Source organism: Sus scrofa, chromosome 15 (assembly GCF_000003025.6).
Source record: "Sus scrofa isolate TJ Tabasco breed Duroc chromosome 15, Sscrofa11.1, whole genome shotgun sequence".
NCBI lineage: Eukaryota > Metazoa > Chordata > Mammalia > Artiodactyla > Suidae > Sus > Sus scrofa.
The window spans coordinates 139,569,685-139,591,655 of record NC_010457.5 but is presented as its reverse complement, the minus strand read 5'-3'; the positions used below and the strand labels follow the sequence as shown (position 1 = coordinate 139,591,655).

The 21,971-nt window shown below is 63.0% G+C and overlaps 1 protein-coding gene across 8 annotated transcripts; it reads right to left on the bottom strand.

The window, feature by feature from the left end:
* On the bottom strand, window positions 18-20,563 carry GPR35 (G protein-coupled receptor 35). 8 transcript variants are annotated; one of them, XM_021075952.1, is made up of 3 exons: window positions 8,220-8,789; window positions 7,675-7,842; window positions 18-3,372 (listed from the first exon to the last, which is right to left on the bottom strand). In XM_021075952.1, exon 3 carries the CDS (start codon window positions 3,360-3,362, stop codon window positions 2,448-2,450), a length of 915 nt encoding a protein of 304 aa, XP_020931611.1. In that variant the 5' UTR covers window positions 3,363-3,372; window positions 7,675-7,842; window positions 8,220-8,789; the 3' UTR covers window positions 18-2,447. The 8 variants fall into 8 exon arrangements, with proteins under 8 accessions (XP_020931611.1, XP_020931614.1, XP_020931607.1 ...); XM_021075955.1 differs by lacking the exons at window positions 7,675-7,842; window positions 8,220-8,789 and adding an exon at window positions 20,469-20,563; XM_021075948.1 differs by lacking the exons at window positions 7,675-7,842; window positions 8,220-8,789 and adding an exon at window positions 8,835-9,031.

Below are 21,971 nucleotides of genomic sequence, written 5' to 3'. Positions count from 1 at the left end.
CAGACATGAGACGGAGATTTTGAGAAAGGAAACGGAGGATTTATTTTAAGTGAGAAATACACCTTTTAAGGAGAGGCGGCCAGAGAGGCGAGCAGCTGTCCTGCGTGTGTTGGGCGCACCCGTTACATGGGGCATCTGATTTTACGGGCGGGATGGTCACTGGGAAGTGGGGCTTGGGTGTCATATTCCTTATTGTCATCCCAGCTTCACCTTCCCGAAGGGAGGAGAGATTTTTGTCCATATTTAGTATATCGGGAGTGTCATGGCATCAGCGTAGGATGGCTGCTTCTTATCTGCGTAGCTAATTTTATGACCATTTTATTGTAATGAGGGCATGATGAGCAACAGGTGATATCTGGACCCTGGAGATTCACACCCTGTTCCACCTCTTCTTGTCTGCCCCCAGGGCACCTGTCCCCAGAAGCTCTGGTTTCCTCTCAGCCTGGAGGTTCCAGCTTCTCTTTGTCCCCCAGGACACTGCTGTTTGCATGATGTGTGGTTTCCTGCCCTCTGGCCCCAGGCCCCCTTCTCCTGCTCTTACAGTGCCATGTAAAAGGCCCACCAGTGGCCATCAGAAGTGCCCTGGGCACCTACCACCATCTCACTGAACCAGGGTGGTGGGGGCAGGTGAGCACGGCCAGAGCCGACAGGTGAACCTGCGCCTCCTGGGAGCAGAAGACCCCAGTGCCAGGCTGCAGGTGGGGCCCCTGCTCCTATAGGTGTTGCCCCAGTGGACGCTCTGCAGGACCCGTGTGGGGTGCCCTCCCGGCCTGGACACTTGGCCCCGGACTGCAGGATCCCGTCAGGCTCGGCGGCAGCAGACAGTTGCCACCTGGTTGACTTCGCAACGTGAGTGTCTGTCCACCTGGGCAGGTGGCAGCCGAACACCCAGAGTGCCAGGCCCTTGAGTGGCAGGCCCAGCACCAGGAGGAGGCAGATGGAGACGCTCGTTGCCCTGGGACACTCTGGTCCATGCTGCAGCCACTAGAGTCCTTCCTGGGGCAGCGGCCACAGAGTGGCTGCTGATAGTCTGCCAGGGGCGGGAAGTTGGTGGGAGCTTCAGCGGGTTCTGGGGTGAGGAGGGCCCGGCCAGGTGGAGCTTCACTGGGCCCGGGAGAGGGTGCTGCAGCCTTTCTCTCCCCCCCTCCCCCCCTCCCTCTCCCACTTCCGGTGCCAGCCCCGGGACTCACCTGATCGGGGCGAGCCCTCACCTAGCCTCAGGGCTTTCCACCAAGGCCCCCTCCAGGCTGCGGGCCCACCACCTCCCCACCCACCCCAGACAGACAGGGGCTCTGTGGTGGGGGTCCTTCCTGGGTCTCTCCATCCAAGGCTTCCGGCCAGCCCAGGACCTCTGTGGGTCTGCCCCAGGCCATGTGGCCCTGGGTAAGGTCCATCGTCCAGTGGCCCTGGGAGCGGGGGTGCCCAGCTGGTCTGGCAGGCAGAGCTGGCCCCTGGTCCTTCCTCAGGCACCCAGGGCACCCAGTAGCTCTTTGGGACCCTCTGACCCTTGCGGCTCCCAGTCTGCAGGACAGCAGGAGGGGTGGCACGCGGCGGTGGGGGGGTGGCACCGGGGCCGGGGGCCGGCCTGGAACAGCTCTCTCCGTCTCTCTCCCCTCCCCTGACCGCCTCCCAGGGTCCTCTCTCCTTGTCCTTCTCATGACCTCCCCTCTCTGGCCCGTCCTCTCCTGTGGTCCCTGTCCCCCCCTCCCGGTTCCCTCCACACCCCCCCTTCCATCCTGCTTTCTCCCCATCCGTCTCTCCTTCTCTCCCTCTCTCCGTCGTTCTCTAGTCCAGAGACCGTCTCTGTCCGTAGCGGCTCCTCCCCTCCCCAGGCTGAAGCGTAAGATGGGGCTCCTTCCAGCTCTGGCCCTGGCAGAGGCCGTGTCCCCTGCCGGACACAGAGCTAACTGTCCCCTCCGCCCTCCCTACGCGTGGTCTCTGAGTTCAGGACCAGCTGCCCACACTCAGGCCTGGCCCAGCGGCAGATAGAACTCCAGATGGGTGGGGGCGGAAGGCCTGTGACGTAGGTGGGGGCCCCTAGGGGAGCCCTGGGCAGTCACCGGGGAAGATGCCCCTGGTGCGGGTGTGGGTGGCACACACAGTCTTCTGGGGGGCTTTATTCCGGCCCCTGTGGGTGGCGGCGGCAAGCTGGCCATCAGAGCCTCCTGGTGCCCAACAGCCACCCCCGCCCCGCCCAGGTGTCCTGGGCTCTGGGCCCAGCACGGGTGCCCAGGGCCCCTGCGGTGGCCTTGCTCAGGCCTCAGCCCTGCCATCCTCCCTGTTCCTTTTCCACTGGGCGGGGGCGGGGGGCTGTCACCTCCCCAGGCTCCATGCCTGGTTGTCCTGCCCACCTGGGCCTCCTGACAGCACCCCCCGCCCATGGCGAGCTCAGGGCTGGTCACCGGTCCCCAGCAGGCAGCACCTCGCGGAGAGCACCGCCTTGCCTCCTAGGCCAGGGTCACGCACAGAGAGTCCTGGCTCTTGTGGGCCTTGGCCCTGGAGGCCGCGGGCAGCACGGACGCCTCCCGGAACTCCTTGGCCATGTAGTAGTAGCAGACGGCGTCCAGGCAGCAGTTGGCGTCCGAGAGTCTGCCAGTGATTTCCATGGCGAGTTGGCCGACACAGGGGGGCAGGCCCACGGCCACGCGCAGCGTCAGCACCACGTGAAGAGGCAGGAAGCAGACCACGAACACCACCAGGTTTGCCAGGACCATGCGGGCGGCCTTCCGGCTGGTCGCCGCCTGGCCCGCGTCCGCGGCTGGCCTCCGGGCCAAGGTGGCCACCACCTGCAGGGAACAGAAGCCCAGCACGGCCAGAGGCAGGTAGAAGCCCACCAGCGAGAAGGCCGGGGTGTGCGAGTTCTTCCGGGAGGGGCTGGTGAAGCAGAAGCCGCCCTCCTGCCTCTCCAGGAACCAGCGCAGCGTCAGGGAGCCGAGCACCAGCGCCCAGAGCGCCAGGCACACGGCCGCGGCCTGGCGCGGGGAGCGGAGCCTGCGCGCCTGCAGCGGGTGCCGCACGGCCACGTAGCGGTCCACGGCGATGGCCGTGACCAGGCTGATGCTCATGTACCTGTTGGCCAGATAGGTGCCCTGGGAGAGCTGGCAGAGCGGCGTGTCCCCGGTGCCCCTCAGCGAGTACAGGAAGAAGGGCAGGGCGCAGAGCAGGCAGAGGTCGGCCAGGGCCAGGTTGGCCATGTAGATGCGCGTCTCCGTCCACTGCTGCAGGCGGCAGCACAGCACCCAGAGCGCCAGGCCGTTGAGCAGCAGGCCCAGCACCAGCAGCCCGCCCGTGTAGGCGAAGAGGACATGCACGGCCGGCTGGGACTGGTTGAGCTCCCTGGAGCCGCACGAACTCTGGTTCATGGTCCTGGGGCTGCAGGAGGGGGCGGGGCGTGAGGAGCGCAGCAGGACGGGGACCCCGGCCGCCACCCGCCTCTGGCCAGGGAGGCAGGACGTGAGGCCCCAGCCCCCACTCAGGGCCCCCCCAAGGTCACGCTCCCAAAGAAGAAATCTTAAGGAGCTCCGAGGCCCCCTCCAGGCCACCCCTGCCCCCTGGGTTGGAGGGAAACGGGGCCTTCAGGGGCCAGCAGCCCCAAGGCGGCACAGTGAGCCAGGCCAGGGCGGGACCCAGACCCCCCTCCCCTCTCCCGAGCCCTCCTGGGGGCATGGGTCTGCCTGCTGTGGGCAGAAGGGAAGGCGGGGCTCCCTGTCCGCCTCTGGCCCAGCCGCGCCACCCCCTGCTGTCAGGACGGGGCCCAGGGTGGGGGAAGCCTCGCCCAGCCCCACTGCCATTCCCACCAGGCAGGGCTCAGAGGCGACACCAGGACAGTCCGAGGACAAAGCCCAGGGTGGCCTACTGCCCCTTCCACCCCTCGGCGAACCTGGCACCTACCCTGGCACCCCAGCCGGGTGGTCAGGTCCTAGGCCACCGGGGCCGCTCCTGGCGGCTGAAATCCAGCAAGGGCTGGGGCTGCAGCCAGCTCTCCAGAAGACTCCAGAGCCCGGGGCTGCGTCCTCCCTCCCTCCGGTGCATCACCCTCTTCCCGAGGGGCGTGGCCTCCCTCTTCCTCCTCTCCCTCCCTCCCCCTCTTCTCCCCTCCTCCCGGGGCCTCCCAGCTCTCTGCCCTGAGGCCCCACTTTGATTGGCTTGAGGCTCCCCTGGGTCAGGGGCGTCCCTTGAGCTCCCTGCGGTCCGGGCTCAGAGCCGGTCTCGCAGGGGTGCCCGGCCCAGCCCACCGGGGCGAGGGTGAACCTGGTCGGTGGTCTGACATCCAGGGTGTGCAGATGGCACAGGCAGGCTCTGATTCACCCTGAGCTGGGCAGCACCCTGGGGTGCTGGTGTCAGACGCGTGGGACCGCGCAGAGCACACGTGCGTGAGTGGCACACACCCCAGCCCCCTCCCATCCCCCCACCTGGGCTCTTCTGGCTGGAAGGGTGGGGGCGTGCATGGGAGTGGCCCCTTCCCCCAACGAGCATCAGGCCCCAGGAGTCCTCTGCCCTTAGGTGAGGTTTGGAAGCGGGGGTGGGTTCTGCTCCCCGGCCCCTCCCCACACGGGAAAGGAGGAAGTCTCAGAGCCCAGCACCCCCAGTGGCAGGTTCACTGGTGCCTGGGTGGGGGGATCATTTCCTCAGCTGCAGCCCCCTGGGAGCCCCCAGACCACAGTCCATTAGGGAAGCAGGAGCCCAGACTGCAGCCGGAAACAAATCTCCACCCGATTATCCTGCTGCATCTCGTCTGAATTTTAATGGCACATTTGCCAGCAATTAAAGTTTCATGAGCCCTCGCGCTGCGGTGCCACCTGTACCCTAAGGATCTCTCTCCATGTTTTGCGGATTCTGCATGCTCTCTCCACACCCTGGGCAGGTTCAAAGACCCTCAGGCCCCAGAACCCCCTGGGACAACCACTGGGATGTTCCCTTCCCGCCCACCTGCCCTGCTGGCTCCGGAGGCCGGCTCTGTGCGGTGCCCTGAGCCCAGGACCCTCGGAGCCTGCTGGGAAGACCCGCTGCTTCTGCAGCCCGGGCTCGGGTGGGGTCTTCTGTGCCGTAGCCCCCGCCGAGCTGGACCCAGGGCTGGCCCCTCACTACTCCGGCCGGTGCTGCCCCTTTTGGATCCTCCACAGCTCAGGGCACGGCGGGCGGCAGGTGGCAGGGTGTGCTGGGCCCTCCCCCATGCCCTCTGCCCAGGAGGTTGCCTGGGGCTAAGCTCTGGTCCACATGCCATGGGGTATAACTTTCAGTCTAGCGTCAGTGTGACCCAAAATTTTGTGAGGAAAAGTTAAAAAAGTCTAGCTGCAGCCTTGCAGGATCCGGTGTTGCCATGAGCTGTGGTGTAGGTCACAGACGGCTCAGATCTGGCGTTGCTGTGGCTCTGGTGCAGGCCGGCAGCTGCAGCTCCGATTCCACCCCTAGCCTGGGAACCTCCATATGCTGCGGGTGCGGCCCTATAAAGACAAAAAGACAAAAATTAAAATAAAATAAAATAAAATAAAAGTTTGGGAATTCAGGTCCCAAAGTCCAGCTGAAGCAGCATGGGTGCCCCGAAGCCACAGCAACCAGCTCAGGTCCCTGTCTGGGCCAGCTGTGGGCACGGGCCCTGTGTCCAGGAGAAGGACCCCCGCTGGCCTCCTGCTTGAATGGGCAAACTGCCACCTCCAAAACCCTCCACAGCTGCCGCCCAGCACGGCCGAGCAGCCAGAGCCCTGGGCTGTGGGCCCGCCACTTCCTGCCGGGGACGCCGTCCCGAGGGGGGAGAGCGCCTCGGAGGCCACGCTTCCTGCTCCCGTGGAGGATGGTGATGGCGAGACTGGGCTGCTCCCCCACAAGAGGTCGGAAGCCACACCCTTGGTTCTGCCCTGAGACACTTCTGTGGTCGTCTGGGGACACAACGTGCCCGCTGCCACCCTCCCCGTTGGCCCCCGCAGCCCTGCAGACCCCCGGCGTGGGATCTGAGGCAGAGAGTGGGGTGCAGACCCTATGGCCAGGCGCCTGAGAGACCTTTGGAGCTGGGACCCTGCTTTAGAAATGGCCCAGGACCAGGGCACGTCTCACAGCAGCGCTTGACCTGGCAGGACAGCCGCACCCAAACGCCCCTTTCGCTGGGCTCCACCCTGGGGAGATTTCAGAGATTCGAATGAGGTGGGGTCCAGGCCCCGGGTGATACCACCAGCTCCTCTGCATTGCTGCCCACGCCTGCCACAACCCCCACCAGGCTCATGCTCCTGTCCCAGCCCGTCACCCCCACAGAGCTCCGCCGCCGCCACACGCTGCGGAGATTCACAACCCCCATCACCTGCCAAGGCCCCCCATCTTCCTGAGACCCCATCACTGCCCTCCCTGCCAAGACCCCCCATCAGTGCCCTCCCTCCTGAGACCCCCCCATCAGTGCCCTCCCTCCTGAGACCCCCCCCCATCAGTGCCCTCCCTGCTGAGGCCCTGGCGGTGTGGCTGGCACTGACCTGCAGTCAGCCTTCGTTTCCCTCCCGAGCTCCCTATGCAGGTGCCGCCTGAGACAGGAGGTGAGGAAGCAGGGCAAGGGGTGAGCCGGCCCCCCTAGGCTGTGGGCAGGCTGACGTTAGCAGAGCGGGGGTGACTGACGGGGTTTCCCGGCGCCTGCATCAGCCCCACCTCAGGGCTACCTGGGGGAATTTCTGGCAGAGGAAGAGGGGTGCCAGGAGCTCCTGGGTGGATAGCTTCCGGGAACCTGCGGGCCCGATCTGGCGGCAACCTGAGCTAGCACGTCCAGACCGCTGCGCACCCATCCCGCCACCTCCGGAAAGCGCCCGGCCTTTCCCAGGGCTGAGCCCCGTGGCTGCGGTCGGAGGCCTGGCCCCCGCCCAGCATCCTGGCACGCAGCTCTGCCCCTTCGCAAGCACCTGCCCCCGTGCTGAGGGGGCCCCACAGCCCTGCGTGGACTCGCTGCAGGCCCGTTTCCTGCCGCTCGGATCTTCCTCCCCTCAGGCAGTGGCCCCAGGTCACACCCACCTCCGCGCAGAGCCTTCTTTTTTAAAACATTTTTTTGGGCTTTGGTGTGGCCTATGGAAGTTCCCAGGCTAGGCGTGGAATCGGAGCAGCAGCCACCGGCCTACGTCACAGCCACGGCAGCATGGGATCCGAGCCAGATTTGCAACCTACGCTGAAGCTCTCTTAACACACCGAGCGAGGCCAGGGGTCAAACTCCATGCATCCTCATGGATGCTCGTCGGCTTCTTAATCTGCTGAGCCACAGCAAGCACTCCCGGAAGGCTTCCTTCCAGACCACCCCTTCCGCCAGTGTAGACCCGGGCTGGAACGTGTCCCTCCCCAGCTCCTACAGGCCCCACGGGCGTTCTTCCTGGCAGGCCTGTCCACTCTGAGCTCAGCCCCAGAGGCCCTGCTCAAAGGGGCTCTTGCCGCGGTCCCTACAGACCACGCCTCAGCCCCATGCGCCTGATGCAGGGCCTTGTCCCCTCAGCTTGGGCCCTGCAGCATCCAGCCACAGCATCACTGCACGACTGCAGGGGCCACAGGGAGCTCCGACCCCACCCTGCCTGTTTCCACTGCGGAGACTGAGGCCCAGAGGAGGGGGGTGGCTGGCCCAGGCCTCCTGACCCTGGGTCCTGGGACCCTGGCCTGCCCTCCTCATCCGTGTCCATCTCCCGCCCCTCCAGCCCCCTGGCCCCCCTCCCGCCCCACCTGGCTCTCTCCACAGAACTTCTGAATTTCTCGTATCCTTAGTTCTCGTGCAGAGAAGGACCTCAGCCAGCCAATCCTGTTGACTGGTCAGCAGGGGCCCCGACTGGAGAGTCCAACCCGGTGGCCAGCGCCAAGGAATAAGCAGATTCTTGGCCCAGGGCAAGCGCTCTGTAAACACGAGTGGCTTGGGGCTCAGAACCCATCTGCTCAAGTGCTGGGGCATCCCCCTGGGCCCACAGCACTTCCCTCTGGCTGTGTCGTGGCCGGCTCCTCCCTGGGGGTGGGGGTGGGGGGCTGCCCAGGGCAGGGCTGGGTCCTTTCCTCAAGGCCCACTGGACCCTCGGGGGTCGGAGAGGCCTGAGGCTTCAGGCGCCACGCCAGAACCATTCCGCCTGCTCAGACTCAGAGGAGGACTGGCCGGGCCTGCTGCCCCGCCGGCCCCACCGTCGAGCCCTGGACGCTCTGTGCTCAGGCGCAGGCAGGGCTCCATCTCCAAGGCCCCCCTCCCGTGCCCTGGCCCCCACCTCCGAGGTCCCGGCCCCTACCGCTGCTGCCTGCCTGCCCACGCACAGCCCTGTCGGGTGGGGGTCCGGGCGCAGGTCTGTAGGAGGATGCTCCTGCCCCCTCCCCTTGGAGAGCTGGGCCGCCGCTTGTGGCTGCCGCTTGTGGCTGCGGCCGTGAGGTCAAGTCAGATTTGAGACTGGCATCACTGCTAGAGGAACCTTCCTCGCGGACGTGCCCGGGGGGCGGAGCCACCCCAGAGAGGCTGCTGGATGTGGTCCAGGCCCCCTCCCCGGGACCCCGTGGGCTCGGAGCTCGTGCCCCTGCCAGGCTCCTCACCTGGGGTGGGAAGCAGAGCCCTGTCTCCAGGCCCCGGGAGGGAACAAAGACCTAAAGGAGGGGATTTAGGACCACGGCCTGGAAAGAGCGGCAGGACCCCCGGGACACCCAGGAAGGGCGTCCTGGGCCGGGCAGCGCCCCACTGGCCGAGGGCCTGGATCCGCCTGGCCTCTCCTCCCCAGGCTACACTGCCCACTCCGACCTCACTCCACGCCCCGGCCTGCCCTCTCCCGTGCCCACCCTCGCCGGCCCATGCGTGGGCGCCGTGCTGGACACGGGGTGGGGGCAGGTGGGGCAGGTGGGTGCGCCTGTGCACTCACTTCATGGGGCTTCATGGAGGGCAGGGCAGGACCAGGAGGCTTCTCGAAGGAGGTGGCCCTTGAGCCGGCCCTGGAAGCGGGGGGAGGCAGCCATGGGGGGGCTTCCTGGAAGATGGATGGGCGTGAGAGAGGCCTCAGAGCTGGGAAGGGGGTGGCGGAGGTGGAGCAGCGGAGCCAAGCCGACAGCTGCTTTCACAATCCCCAGCGCAGGCCTCTGCCCACAACAGCTGGGTGGGGGGAGGGGGGAGTGCGGGGGCGGGGGGGGGGTGCGGGGCGGGGGATCTCACATGCCCTAAGGGTGATGTGGCCGTGTGTGCGGCTGCGTCTTCTGAGCCTGACCGGGGGTCTGGCAGAGCTTGGGGCAAAGGAATGCGCCCCCCACGTCCCTCCCCCCCCACCCCCTCCCGCATCTAAGATGTTGACTCTTCTTCCTGGTGGGTTTTGCGTCACCTCCAGTGTGTTAAGTATTTCACTCTTTATCTTGATTACCGATAGAGTCCTCCTAGATGTGGTGCCCAGGCCGGCGCCACACCTGCCTCCCCACCCCACCCTGCGCCCCGGGGGTCTGGTGGGGGCTGGGACCCTGAGCCTCCCTGGGGCCTGAGGTCCCAGGGTTCAGCGTTGGGCCCGGGCTCCCCCCTCTCCAACCCCGAGAAGCCAGAGCCTCTGTCATACAGGCACTTTCTGTTCCCCTCTTCACAGAAACCGGGTCTGGGTAACACCCCCCTCCCCGCTATCCCCCTGGTTGGGCAGAAAGCCCGCCTGGAGCTGCCCCTGCTGTCACAGTAATACCCAGTGAGGATGGGGCAATGCGGGGGCGGGACCTGCACGTGTCGGTCCCACACCCACTGCACCCCTCCCGGGCTGCGCGGTGCTGGCCTGGACCATTGGCTCTTGGCCTCTGGGCTCCACTCACAGTCCCTTCAGCCACCTCAGGCCCACCGGCTCCACTCCCCCGCAGGCCACGGTCCTCCCCTGGGGAAAACCAGGTCCCACCTCAAGGAAACACCCTCAAACTCGCTGGCCCCGAACACAGCTCACCCCGGGCGACTGCCTCTCTGGAGCAGGCCCTGGGCCTGGGGTCTGGCCTGGGCGGTCAGACGGGCTTCGGCTGCCCAGAGGAAGGGAGGGAGGGAGAGGCAGGGGTCGGGACCCTTCCTGGCCAGGCGACCCCCTCTCCCTCTCCCGCAGGCGACCTCCTGTTACCCTGCCCAGCAGCCGCTCTGCCTCCAGGAAGCCTCTCTCTCTGCTGGATCCGAGGCCCCTCGCTGGCCTCGCTCCCTTTGCCCCCAGCAGATTGGTCCCTCGGCAAGGGGCAGGTGGACGGATCCAGCCCTCATGGCCTCGCAGGGGACCTGGCCACTGGTGCCACATCCCAGAGGGCCAGTGGCAGAACCAGAAGCAGCCCTGCGGGCCCAGACTGCAGAGAGCCAGCTGGGGAAGGCATCCTTCTGTGACTGGACAGTGGCCCATGGGGACTGGCCAGCGTGGGGACAAGGCCAGGAATCAGGCCTGTGTCCTGGTGTGGTTATGGCGCCACGGCTGGACTGGACAAAGCTCTTGTCTGCTGGAAAGGGGCTGCCTGGGGGGTCGGGGGTCTGGGATTGGCTGGAAGACGCTGGTGGGGTGCGGGAGGTGGCGGAACCGGCAGGCGGGGTGGATCACAGGCGGGAGACGTGGGTTTCTCTGGACTAGACTCCCTCCTTGGGTATATATTTGAAATTTTCCATAATAAAAAGTTTATAAAAATAGAGAAGCAAGTGTGTGGCCTGCGTTAGGTGGGCAGATGAGGTGGCCGGTCAGCAAGGGGACGGTGTAGGGCAGGGGCTGGTTGCCTGAACTCAGCTCTTCGGCCTGAGGTGCCCTCAACCTGAGACATGCCCGGCTGCCACCGCGGGGCCTGTGACATGACCTGTGACTCATCTCTGCGTAGTGCCCACCACATCTGGCAGAGGGGATGGCATCACGCAAGTGGTTTGGGGCCGAGGTCCTGACCCGTGTGGGTGTCGAGGGGGGCGCTGGGCGCTCAGCAGCCGGCGGCTCTGCCACCTGCCTCCTGAGAGAAGCCAGACTGCCAGGACCCCATCTCCCACCTGCCAACCCCCGGGGTGCAGCTGCAGACCCCCAACGGCCACCAGGGGCCCCTCCCGCGGGAAGTCTTCGAGGCCCTTGCAGCTGCCACCTCTGTCCTCCCACCAAAGTTGCTCTGTGGCCTCTGAGATGCCACCCTGGCCACCCACCCATTGGTCCACACAGTCAGCAAATGTGGCTGAGCCGAGAGGGGTGCTCCCAAGGCTATGTGTGGGCGGGAGGGGAGGGCTGAAGGGGCCCCCAGCAGCATGTCCTGGCCTGGCTGTGCTGGGAAAGGGGACAGGAAGTCCTGGTTCCACGGCCACCTTTGCACACCTACTGTGTCACCCACCAGGCTGTTTCCCACTCAAAACGATCAAGTCCACGCAACACAAAAGAGAGAGGAAAGCGGCCTGGCTCAGAAACACCAGAACCATGTGGAGGCCACGCCACCTGCCTGCCTTCGGCCTCTGGCCTCTGCTGTGACCCCAGCCCCCCGCCTGGCCCGTGGCGGGCAGCCTCTGGGGCGCCCAAGGAAGGCTGCCTAGTCTCCAGAAACGGGCGGGCACACAGGGCGGCCAAGCCCACAGCCTCTGGTCAGATGGCCAGCACTCCAGACGCTCTCCAGGCTCTGGACCTGTCCCTCCAGCTGTGACCGCCTGCCCCTCCAGCGGTGACCGCTGACTCATGCCGGGAGCCTGATGAACAGAGGCCACGTGTCTAGGACACGGTCTGGGCCCTGGGTGCTCCTGTTCCCCCACTGCACCTGTCTCCTCTGGGCCCTTGGAAACCCCTCGCTCCCCAGACAGACCCCACTTTCCCCTACACCCTCCGCTGCACCCTTCACCCTGGGAGCTGGGGAGCCCGGCAGAGGCCAAGCCGGGCATGTCCCGTCCTTTCCCAGCAAGGGGGCCTGTGCTCCAGGGAGAAGCTGCCACAGGACAGCAAAGGACACCAGGGATCCTGAGGGGTTTTGGGAGGGGTCCCGGGGGTCCTGAGTGGCTTGTGAGGGGCGCTGGGGGGGTCTCAAGGGGTCCTCAGGCCCTGCTGGCCCGGCTGTCCCTCGGGGTCCCTTCCTGGGTTCCCCGCAGGGGAACAGGAGGCCCTGAGGGGTGGCTGTGTGGTCCTGGTCCCACTGCACCCACATCCCATGGAGTCGGACACTGGGGCGCCGGCCTCCGGCCCCGCTCATGCCTCTCACGTCTTGCCAGCAGCAGCGCTGCTCTTGGTGGCTCTTGGGGACAGGGCCAGGGGGCGGCGGCCCTCCTCCAGTCCCTGGCCTCGGATGCCCTGGGGAGCACGTGGGCCCTGAGATGGTGGAAGCCCCGTCTGTGCCCGGCACCTGCCCTGCCTCCCCCAGGTGCTGGCCGGCTCAGGGTGGCAGAGGGTTGAGGGCAGGCGCGCCGGCACTGCCCCGCCCTCATCCTGCCTCCTTGGGGCTGCACTGAACCCCACGACCCCTCTAGTTGCTGTGATGGGTGGGCTGTGGGCGCTGGTCCAGCTGCAGGTTCCTGCCTCCTCCGGGGCCTCCTTCCCCTTCCTCTGCCTGGAAGGCTGGCCACGGGCCCCTCCCCAGTCCCCTTCCGGGGACGCCGCCTTCCTGCCTCCCTTTTCTGTGGGGATGGCCATCCAGGCCCCTGCCCACTCTCCAGCCTCCCACAGGACGCAGGTGGCCAGCCCCCTGCAGCGGCCCCTGCTGCCCACAGCAGCTCCCGGGCCCTGCTCCCAGGCTGGGGCATCTAGTGGGCAGAGAGCAACCCCACGAGGGCCAAGTGTGTGCCCAGGGCGTGCCATCCTCGCCATAAAGTCACAGCTGGATTCGGACAGGAGGGGGCGGGTCTCTCCCCGAGGGCTTCCCCACCCGCCCCTCCCCCGGGGGCAGCCGGCCTCCACCCTTGGCTGGTTTGAGCCGAGACGAGGCGAACTCAGCTGGCGCCCCAAGAGCTGCTGAGACAGGAGGTCCTGGGCTTCTGCTGAGGGTTCCCACGTCCCTCCCAGGACCCGGGCCTTCCGAGACGTTTCCTCCGGAGACTGGGCCACATGCCAAGTGACAGACACCAGCAGACAGTTCACGGAAAGGAGAAGTAAGAGCTCGTCAGACACGAGAAGATGCAGGGTGTGCTCGGAAAAGGAGAACCGTGCACTTGCAGGGCCCGCGCTGCCCTTCTCCCCATCAGACGCGCCAGACCCAAGAGTGCGACAGCGACCCGCGAGGGGAGAAACCCTGGGATGCGGCGGACTCTGTGGAGGGCAGAGGGAGGGCTGCCGTTCCCACTGACCCACAGCCCCACGTCTCAGAGGCTCTGCTGCGGACAGATGGGTCGAGCAATGAAAAAGGCAGGGGGAGGAACTGCAGAGAGACAGCAGCCCGGAAGCCCCTGGAACACCTGTCCACGGGCCCGGTTACCTGAGGTGCATCCCCTCCGCGCCCTGGAGCCCCGGGCAGCTGCAAAAGCGAGAACTCCTGGGTCCACCACCACGTGGTTCCCCCCGGCAGCTACTGCTAGGCGATCCGAGGCTGCCGGTGCTCGGTGCCTATTTACCTATTTGTTTAGGGCCAGGAACTTGTAATTTTATGAATGGAAGAACGTGGCACACAATTTATTTAAACTTAAATTTTTACCTACTTGGAATCGGTGGATATGGGGAGAAGGGAGACAGGGAGAGAAACTAGACTTCTGTGAATATACTTTGGTTTGTAGATTTGACTTTAGAACTATGTCAATATTATAATAATAATAATTGTTATTATTTTGTCTTTTTAGGGCCACACCCATGGCATACAGAAGTTCCCAGGCTAGGGGTCTAATCAGAGCTGTAGCTGCCAGCCTACACCACAGCCACAGCCACGCCAGATCTGAGCCACATCTGTGACCTACACCCCAGCTCACGGCAAAACCCGATCCTTAACCCACTGAGAAGGTCAGGGATGGAACTCGAAACCTCATGGTTCCTTGTCAGATTTGTTTCCGTTGTGCCACAATGGGAACTCCCAGTGTTATGTAATTATCACATTAAATTATATTTTAAAAGGAACTCGTGCACTTGGGAGCCAGTTGAAACCAGTTAACCGCATCACCAGTTGGTAGCCTGATCTTCCTCGCGGCACCAAATGCTCCCTAGTGAATCTAAAACCCGGGGCTGTGACTGTACAGCCCCACAGGCGCGGTACGGACAGGGTGGCCAACGTGTCGTTGTCCCCATTTTCCAAATAATTTAAAAGCACAGTTTTGTCTGTACATCTATATAACCCAAGGATTTTTTGAAGGACATAAAAACATCTTAAGCTGGAGTTCCTGTTGTGGCTCAGCAGCTTAAGGCCAGGAAGCCGTCTCTGCAGATCGCAGATGTGGCTTGAATCCGATGTGGCTGTGGCTGTGGTGTAGGCCGGCGGCAGCAGCTCCAATTTGACCTGTGGCCCAGGAACTTCCATATGCTGCAGGCGCAGCCATTTAAAAAAAAAAAAAATCTTAAACTGTTTCCAGTAGCCACGCTGTGGACAGTGGAGGGACGCTGTCATTTTGAGATTGCTGTGCTGCGGGGTGAAACAAAAGAGCAACCGCGCTGGGCACGGCTGGGGTTGCAGGTGTGGAATAGAGGTGCGCTTTTGGGAAGGGAAGTAGGAGCCACGGAGACCCGAACTTGAGTGGCAAGTATCAGTGTGGACTCGGACTGTGTTCTCTCTTAAAAAGAAAACTTCATTCTGTCCACTGACGAGCCTAAATCCCAGCCCCTAACAGGCGGCCGGTCGCCAGCTGTCACATCTCAGCAAGAGCAGGAGGCGCTGCCGAGAGAAGGTTGGGAAACGGGAGTGATGTGCCCAGAACAGCTTCTCCCCCCAGAACAGAGCCGATCGCGGCTTGGCCATGGTCAAAGGGCCCCAAGAGTCGACGCCAGCTCCCGCCCGCCCGTTGGCCAGGATGGATGATTTAACGTCCGTTAGAAGAATAAGTGTAATGAATTGAAACGCAAAAAAGTTTCCGTCCATGAATGCGCAATTTTACTTAAAAAAACCCAGTCACTTCATGAAGGCATCTCAGCAAAACCCAAAGTTCCCCTGAACCTGACTGAGCGTGGGAGCTGCCGGGGCAGCTCGGAGACAAGAGCCGGGGGGCGACGAGTGGGAGAAGGCGCGACGCCCCGTCGGTCCGCAGCGGGCACGGGCCTCGACTGGATCCTGAGCTGCTGGTGGTCCGTGAGGACACTGGACCCATCCGGCTGTCATGGACAGGGTGCGAGAGCGCGGGCACGACGCAGGGAAGGCCAGGGCTCCTCGGAGCTTCCTTCTGCCCCGTGGGATGGCAGGCGAGCGTCTGGACCCGCAGACTGGGGCTGGGGGCCGGGGGGGGGCATCGGAGCCCCGAACAGTAGGCTCTTGCCTCCGTGTGGCCCCCGGCGCTCGGGGGGCGGAGGCCCAGGCTGGGGTGGGAAGTACCAAGTTGGCGGGAAAGTGTCTCAACCAAGGGCTCCCAAGGAGGCCTGGGTGGCGGTGCCCCGTCCCGCAAGGCCCGACCTTGCCGGCCGCCGCCCTCCACCCCACCGTCTGGAGAAGCTCGGCGCTGGGGTGGCCCAGCTCTGCAGAGCCCGGCGCAGGCCCCGCGCGTTCCCGGAGGGTGACCTCGCTTCCTCCAAACGCTTGGCGCTGCCCCCGTGGGAGGGGTCCCTCCTTGGTGGGCATACGCACATCTTCCTGAGGCCCCTCTGGCCGCCAGGTCACGGACCCCAGCAGGCCCCCGGCAGGCTTCCTCTTACCCTCCCGCAGCAGGGGCACAGCTGAACCAGCCCCAGGTCTGTATTTTTGAAGGTGTTTTAACAAAGCATTGACTAGGCGGAGTTCCCATTGTGGCTCAGTGGAAACAAATCTGACTAGCATCCACGAGGGACACGGGTTTGATCCCTGGCCTCACTCAAGTGGGTTAAGGATCCTGCGTTGCCGTGAGCCGTGGTGTAGGTTGCAGACACAGCTCGGATCTGGCCTTGCTGTGGCTGTGGCTGTGGTATAGGCCAGCAGCTACAATTGCAATGGGACTCCTGGCCTGGAAACCTCCCTATGTCGTAGGTGCAGCCCTAAAAAAAAAAAAAAGATAAAGCATTGACTAGGTCTAAATGCACAGCAGGTACCTGCGCACAGATGAGGGGGCGACTCAGCCGAGCTTCAAGGCCCCTGCACGCGGCGCAGCTTCAGAATCGCTCTGGCGCAGCCCTGGGGTAGCCCCCGCGCCACGGCCCTTCTGCCTCTGCGCTGGCGCTGCACACGCCTCGTTCACGCCCCCCCCCCCCCGCCTCTCCTCTCACAGCCCTGCTCTTCTCCTGGGGGGCCCCAAACGTGGGGCTCCCTGGGGCTTGGTCCTGGCCCCCTCTTGCCCATCACACACTCTCCCCAGCAGAGCCTCCTAGCCCTGCTGATTCAAGAACCTCCCCTATGCTCACGACCCCGTTGCCAGCTCCGGTCCAGACGTGGGGCCACAGGTGGAGCTGCCCAGCATGCATCCTCTCTGGGACAACAAGCGCTTTCGGTACCGCTTGACCCAACCGACCACATCACCAACCCCTCCATCATCCTCCCACCTGCAACCTTCCTTCAAAACTCCCACTCCGAGAATGACCCTTCTCATAGCCCAGGCTGGATGCACAATTTCTCCCCGGCCTGCGTGCAACTGGTCATCGATGAGTTAAATCTGCATATCGTAAGCCCAGCAGCAACCGAGGGAAAGATAAAACAAAGGGGTGTGGCAAGAAACCAATAGCGGAGGTAAGTGGAATACAGACGCAGTGCTGGCTCAGCCCGAAGGTCGAGGAAAAGCGGAAAAACAGGTGCGATGAACAGAAAACAACAGCAAGACGGTAGATTTAACCCACCACCACAGCAACGACCCATTGCATGCGACGGGTCTAAACGCTTTGATGCAAAGGCAAAGATTATCAACTGGATTTAAAAAGCAAGAAGTGAAGGCGTGCCTGGTGGCGCAGCTGGTTCAGGATACGGCGTTGTCGCTGCTGCGGCTTGGGTGGACAATAAAAAAAAAGTGACAATATGCCATCTGAATGATGAACACTTTAAACTTACAGTCAGATTAAGAGTAAAACAAATGAAAACAAGGTGAAAGACTGGAAAAAGACATACCATGCAAACCCCAGTCATCAGACAGCGGGGTGGTGTATTAATACCTGCGCTGACGTCAACACAGGGAATCTTACCAGAGATTAAATAGGGACACCGCACGACGATGAAAGGACCAACGCAGAAGAATAGACAGAGGAAGCCACAGTTACGACAGACCCTCCTCTCAGTAACGGAGAAAAACTTAGGAAGGCTCTGGAAGGCTTGAAAAACGTCAGTCCACTTGCCCACCCTCGAGGCCCCGGAGCGGCCCAGCCAGCGACAAAGGACGTGTGTTCTTTCCAAGTGCACGTACGAACCGTCTCCAGAAGAGGCTCTACAGCACGTCTCCACACAGTTACGAAGGTTTAAATCACACAGAGGGTGCCCTTCAGACACAGCGCAGCTAAATGAGGAACCAGGGCCGAGAAGATGGGGCCAAAGAACATATGCCCAACTCTTCGGGCGAGAAACGACAAAATTCCAACAACTCAAGCCAGAGAAGCCTTCGAAGGGAAACTAGGAAATATTTTGAACAAATTAATAATGAAAACGCAACTTATCCGTATTTATGAGACAGAACTAATGCACCATTTAGAAAAAAATGTGTGGCTTTAGGTGCTTCCTTCCATTAGGAAAGAGAAAAAAGGCCTAAAAGCATTAATTAAAATTTCACTTTGGGAAGCTAAAAACAACGACGACAGATTAAACCCAAGTAAGCAGAAAAGGGAACTAAGAAAAGGTAAAAATTTGATATCATGGAAAAATAACCACAGAGAAAAATCAATAAAATGGGCGTTGGTTCTTTGAAAAGATCAATGAAGTTGATTCACCTCTGGCGAAACGGACCAAAGCAAACCCCACAACGGCTCGTGTCCGCAGTGAAGGCAGGCGCCTGGCTGAGACCCTCCGGACATCAGCAGGATCTTGAAGGCACCTTGTCAATACCTTCATGCAGAGACATCTGGCGGCACAGTGGAAATTCGCATATTTCTCGAAAGTCGCAACTTGCCAAAATTTGTGCAAGAAACATAAAATGTGAATAGGCTGTGTCTGCGAAAGTTGTTGGAGTCATGATTAGAAAACCGCTGGGCACAGAAAAGTCCCGACTCAGATGGTGTCCCTGGTGAATTCTAGCAAACACTTAAAGATGCGATGATATCAATTGAAACATAATTCCAACAACTCGAGTCAGAAAATAAAGAAGGAGGAACACGTCCCAACTCATTTTCAAAGACAAGGTTTATCCTTAGGCCAAAACTCAGCAAAGATATTATCACCAGAAAACTGCAGATCAAACTCATGTGTGAACATAAACAAAAATCTTAGTAAAATCTCAGCTAGTTGAATGCAGCAATAGAGGGAGCGAATCATCCATACAAGCAAAAGCATCTCGGGATTGTGGGCTTGTTTTAACCTTAGAAAGTCAGTTAACATAACTCACTATATTCACTGTATTATTGTTATTATTTTTTTTTTTTAGGGCCACACTAGCGGCATGTGGAGGTTCCCAGGCTAGGGATCAAATTGGAGCTACAGCTGCCAGCCTATATCACAGCCACAGCCACAGCCATGCAGGATCCGAGCCGCGTCTGCAACCTACACCACTGCTCAAGGCAACATTGGATTTTTAACCCACTGAGCAAGGCCAGGGACCGAGCCTGCAACTTCATGGTTCCTGGTCGGATTTGTTTCCGCTGAGCCACGATGGGAACTCCACTGGTTTTTATTTTTGTTTTTATTTTTTGCTTTTTTAAAAAAGTCCCTGTATTTATAAAATAAAGGAGAACGTACAATCCTCTCAACAGATGCAAAAAAGCACTCGGCAGAATTCCACACCCATTTATGATGGAAACTCTTGTCCAGCGAGGAGCGGGAAACGGCTCAAAACCACAGAATCTGCTGAGCGTCGGAAGGTCGCGGGCCTGGAGCCCCAGCGCTCCGGGCTTGGAAGGTGCTGTCTGGCCTGCTGGTCTGTACAGTCAAACCTGTTCAGCATCACGCCCGCTCTGCCGGCTGCGCTTCCTGGGCGAACCCCTGCACGCCCTCTCCCTCCGCCCGCTCCCTGCGCCAGCGCCCCCCCTCCCCGCCACGCCCCCTGCATGACGTCCAAAGCCCCTGGCTGGCCCCCCAGTCCTTTCCTGAGACTTGAGGCAGAGAGGTCGAGCGGGCACGCAGGGGCCCTGCCGGGAACTGCCCTCGGTGTGAGGCCTAAGCCCCTCAAACGGCCCCCAGGTCCCCCCACCTCTGCGGCCTCAGCTCTGGCCGCGTCCCCACGCCCACTCCCCGCACGGCAGGCACAGTGCTTCCATTCCCTGAGGGTGCCCGCTCCTCTGCCAGCCCCGGCCCTGTGCCCGGCTCACCCTAGGCTGGCGGAAGGCCGCCCCACCCCCCACCCCCGGGGTCACCTCTCACCTCGTTGTTAGGAGAGGCCGGGTGACCTGTGCGCAGAGGGGCCTCCCTGACGGAGCCTACGTGCCTCGAGGGCAGGGCTGCGGGAATCCACACCCGCAGCCCCCCCACGGGCTCACAGGGGCTTCAGAATGAATGGACCTAGAGAACCAGGCGGTGGACAGTGATGCGTGGATGCCAGCAGCCCTGTCCCCGGGGCGCGGAGGACGAGGACGAGCTTAGAGACACGCACTGTGTGCCCTGGTGCCCAGCGTCACATCTGCCCTGGCCCAGGAAACTGCAGGCACCTGGCCTGGCCCCTGGCCCAGCAGCCTCACCTCCCGGGTGATCTGTGGGGGACCAGGTGTCCCGGGCAGCTGAGGACGGGCCTGACCCCAGGCCTGTGCAGTGGTGGTGGTGGTGGTGGGGGGTGCTCAGAAAATCACACGCAAGTGCACCCCTGACAACCGCCACGGCCAGTGTCCCAGGGCCCCGTGTGAGTAGCCTCTCGGGCCGTCCTCGGCCTGTGCTGCCCGTGCAGACCCAGCCTGTCGTTGCCGGGGATCAGAGAGCATGGTCTGAGGGTGTCCGCATAGACAGGGTCGCCCAGGCGCTGCAGCCTGACCCACAGCCCCTGTCTGAGCCTCCCGGGGGAGGGTTGAGGCCCAGGAGCTGCGGGGCTCAGAGCTCCGGGGCCTGGCCGGCCCGGCCTGCCCCGAGCCTGTCTTCAAAACCAGAAAGGAGGTCTCCCGATGGGGCAGCCCTGTCCAAGGCCACGTACGTGTTGGGGTCAAAAGCCCCAGGGACCCCAGAAGCAATGTGACTTTTACATTCAGTTCAAGGGCAGGAAAAGCCGGGTTCAAACTGTTAAAGAATCAGGGAAGGAAAAAATTCAGTAAAACCAAAGGGGGTGCTAAGCACGGCATGCTTACGAACGGAGGAGGAGGGACAGACAGACAGACAGACAGACAGAAGAGGGCCTGAAGTACCTGCAGGCCCCGTCCAGGAAGCCCTGTCCAGCCCGGCCCCTCCCTGACCATCTGCTTCCAGGGCTCCAGGACCTGGGTACTCACCCCAGGAGCTCTGCCGCCCCCAAGGCCGACCAGGCCTAGGGAGGGAGGGAGGGTGGCGAGGGAGTCCCAGGCCCCACTGAGCAGACACTGCCCGCTGCGCCTGGAGCAGGAAGTCGGATCACACGGAAGCTCAAGCAGGCGGCTTGGGGCAAAGTCTGCTGGGAAAGCCCAGGACAGGAGGCCCTATCACCTGCACACACCCAGACCTGCCCACCTGGCTCTGCCGGGGCCACGGTGCAGGGCCTTGCCGTCGGAACGGGGACCCTAGGTGGGGCCTGGACACAGCCCTGGGCTCTGCTCAGGGCACTCAGCCTGGCGTGGCTGGCCACCACTGCCACTGGGTTCTGTGAGCCCCGATGGGCCCCCGCGCGGAGTCCCAGTCCGTGCCAGCGTGTATGGTGGAGAGCTGAGGCAGCAGTGGGCCTGGCCTGGGGACCCGGGCCCTCCCAGGGCCGCAGGGCCCTGCACTCTGCAGCAACACTCAGCCTGGGGGCCTGCACGGGGCTGGCAGCATTTTACCTTCCAGGCCCCCGGGGAGGGGGGCGCTCAGCTCCACAGGGCCCCGCCCGAGCCCTAAGGGCTGAGACGGGGCACCGGCTTCTCTCTGTTCTCGTAGAGAAACTGCCTGGTGCCAAGGCTGCAGCGCAGGGAGGAAGCCGGCTCCTGGCAGAGCTGAGCCGCGGAGGTGCAGCTCGAGCGCGCCCCCCAGAGGCCTCCCCGACGGCCAGCCCGCCGGTCATCCAGGAGGGGCTGTGGGCGAGCAGGCTGCTGCGGAAGGGCGGTGGGGCCGGCCCCGACGTGGGTCTGGAGGGCCTGCTCCCTCAGCAAGACAGTGGCGGCCGGGGGAGGCTGAGACATTCCGTGCCAGGCAGGCCTCGGCCGGCGCAGAAGTCAGCAGCCGCCCATCAGTCAGTTCCCGCCGCACACCGCAGGCCTGACCACGACACCGACGCCTCCGGATTCAGGAGGCCAGAGGCCTGGGGCGAGGTGCCGGCACAGGCCCTTGCCCTGGTTTGCAGACGGCCGCCGTCTCACCGTCCTCACCGGAAGCTCTGGCGCTGCCACTAAGGACATGTGGGGCAACCTGCGGGAGGCGGAGCCGGCGGGGTGTAAACACCGCGTTTAGTCCCGCTGGGAGCCTGGATGCGACTCCTCCTGCTCCCTCATGAACGCCTGACACAGACGTGCCGCCTCAGCCTCTGCAGGTTCGGACCCCAGTCGGAGGAAAGGTGACACCGTGTGGTTGATAACTGGGCCCCTCACCGCCCCCGGCAACAGGGGCCTCGCCTCTGCTGTGACCACAGGTGGCGGTCTTGTCCTGTCCAGCTGCTGACCTTGACCCGGTGCTGCGCTGGAAGGGCTGAGGGAAGGGACAGTGGATTGGAGGCACAGGAACAGGAGGAGCTCCAAGGGCGAGGGGCCCGGTGTGCTGAGGCCTCTGGGCACTAGCAGAGAAGCCCAGCTGCGGGGCGGAGAGCCGGGCCTGCGGCCCACTGACCGAAG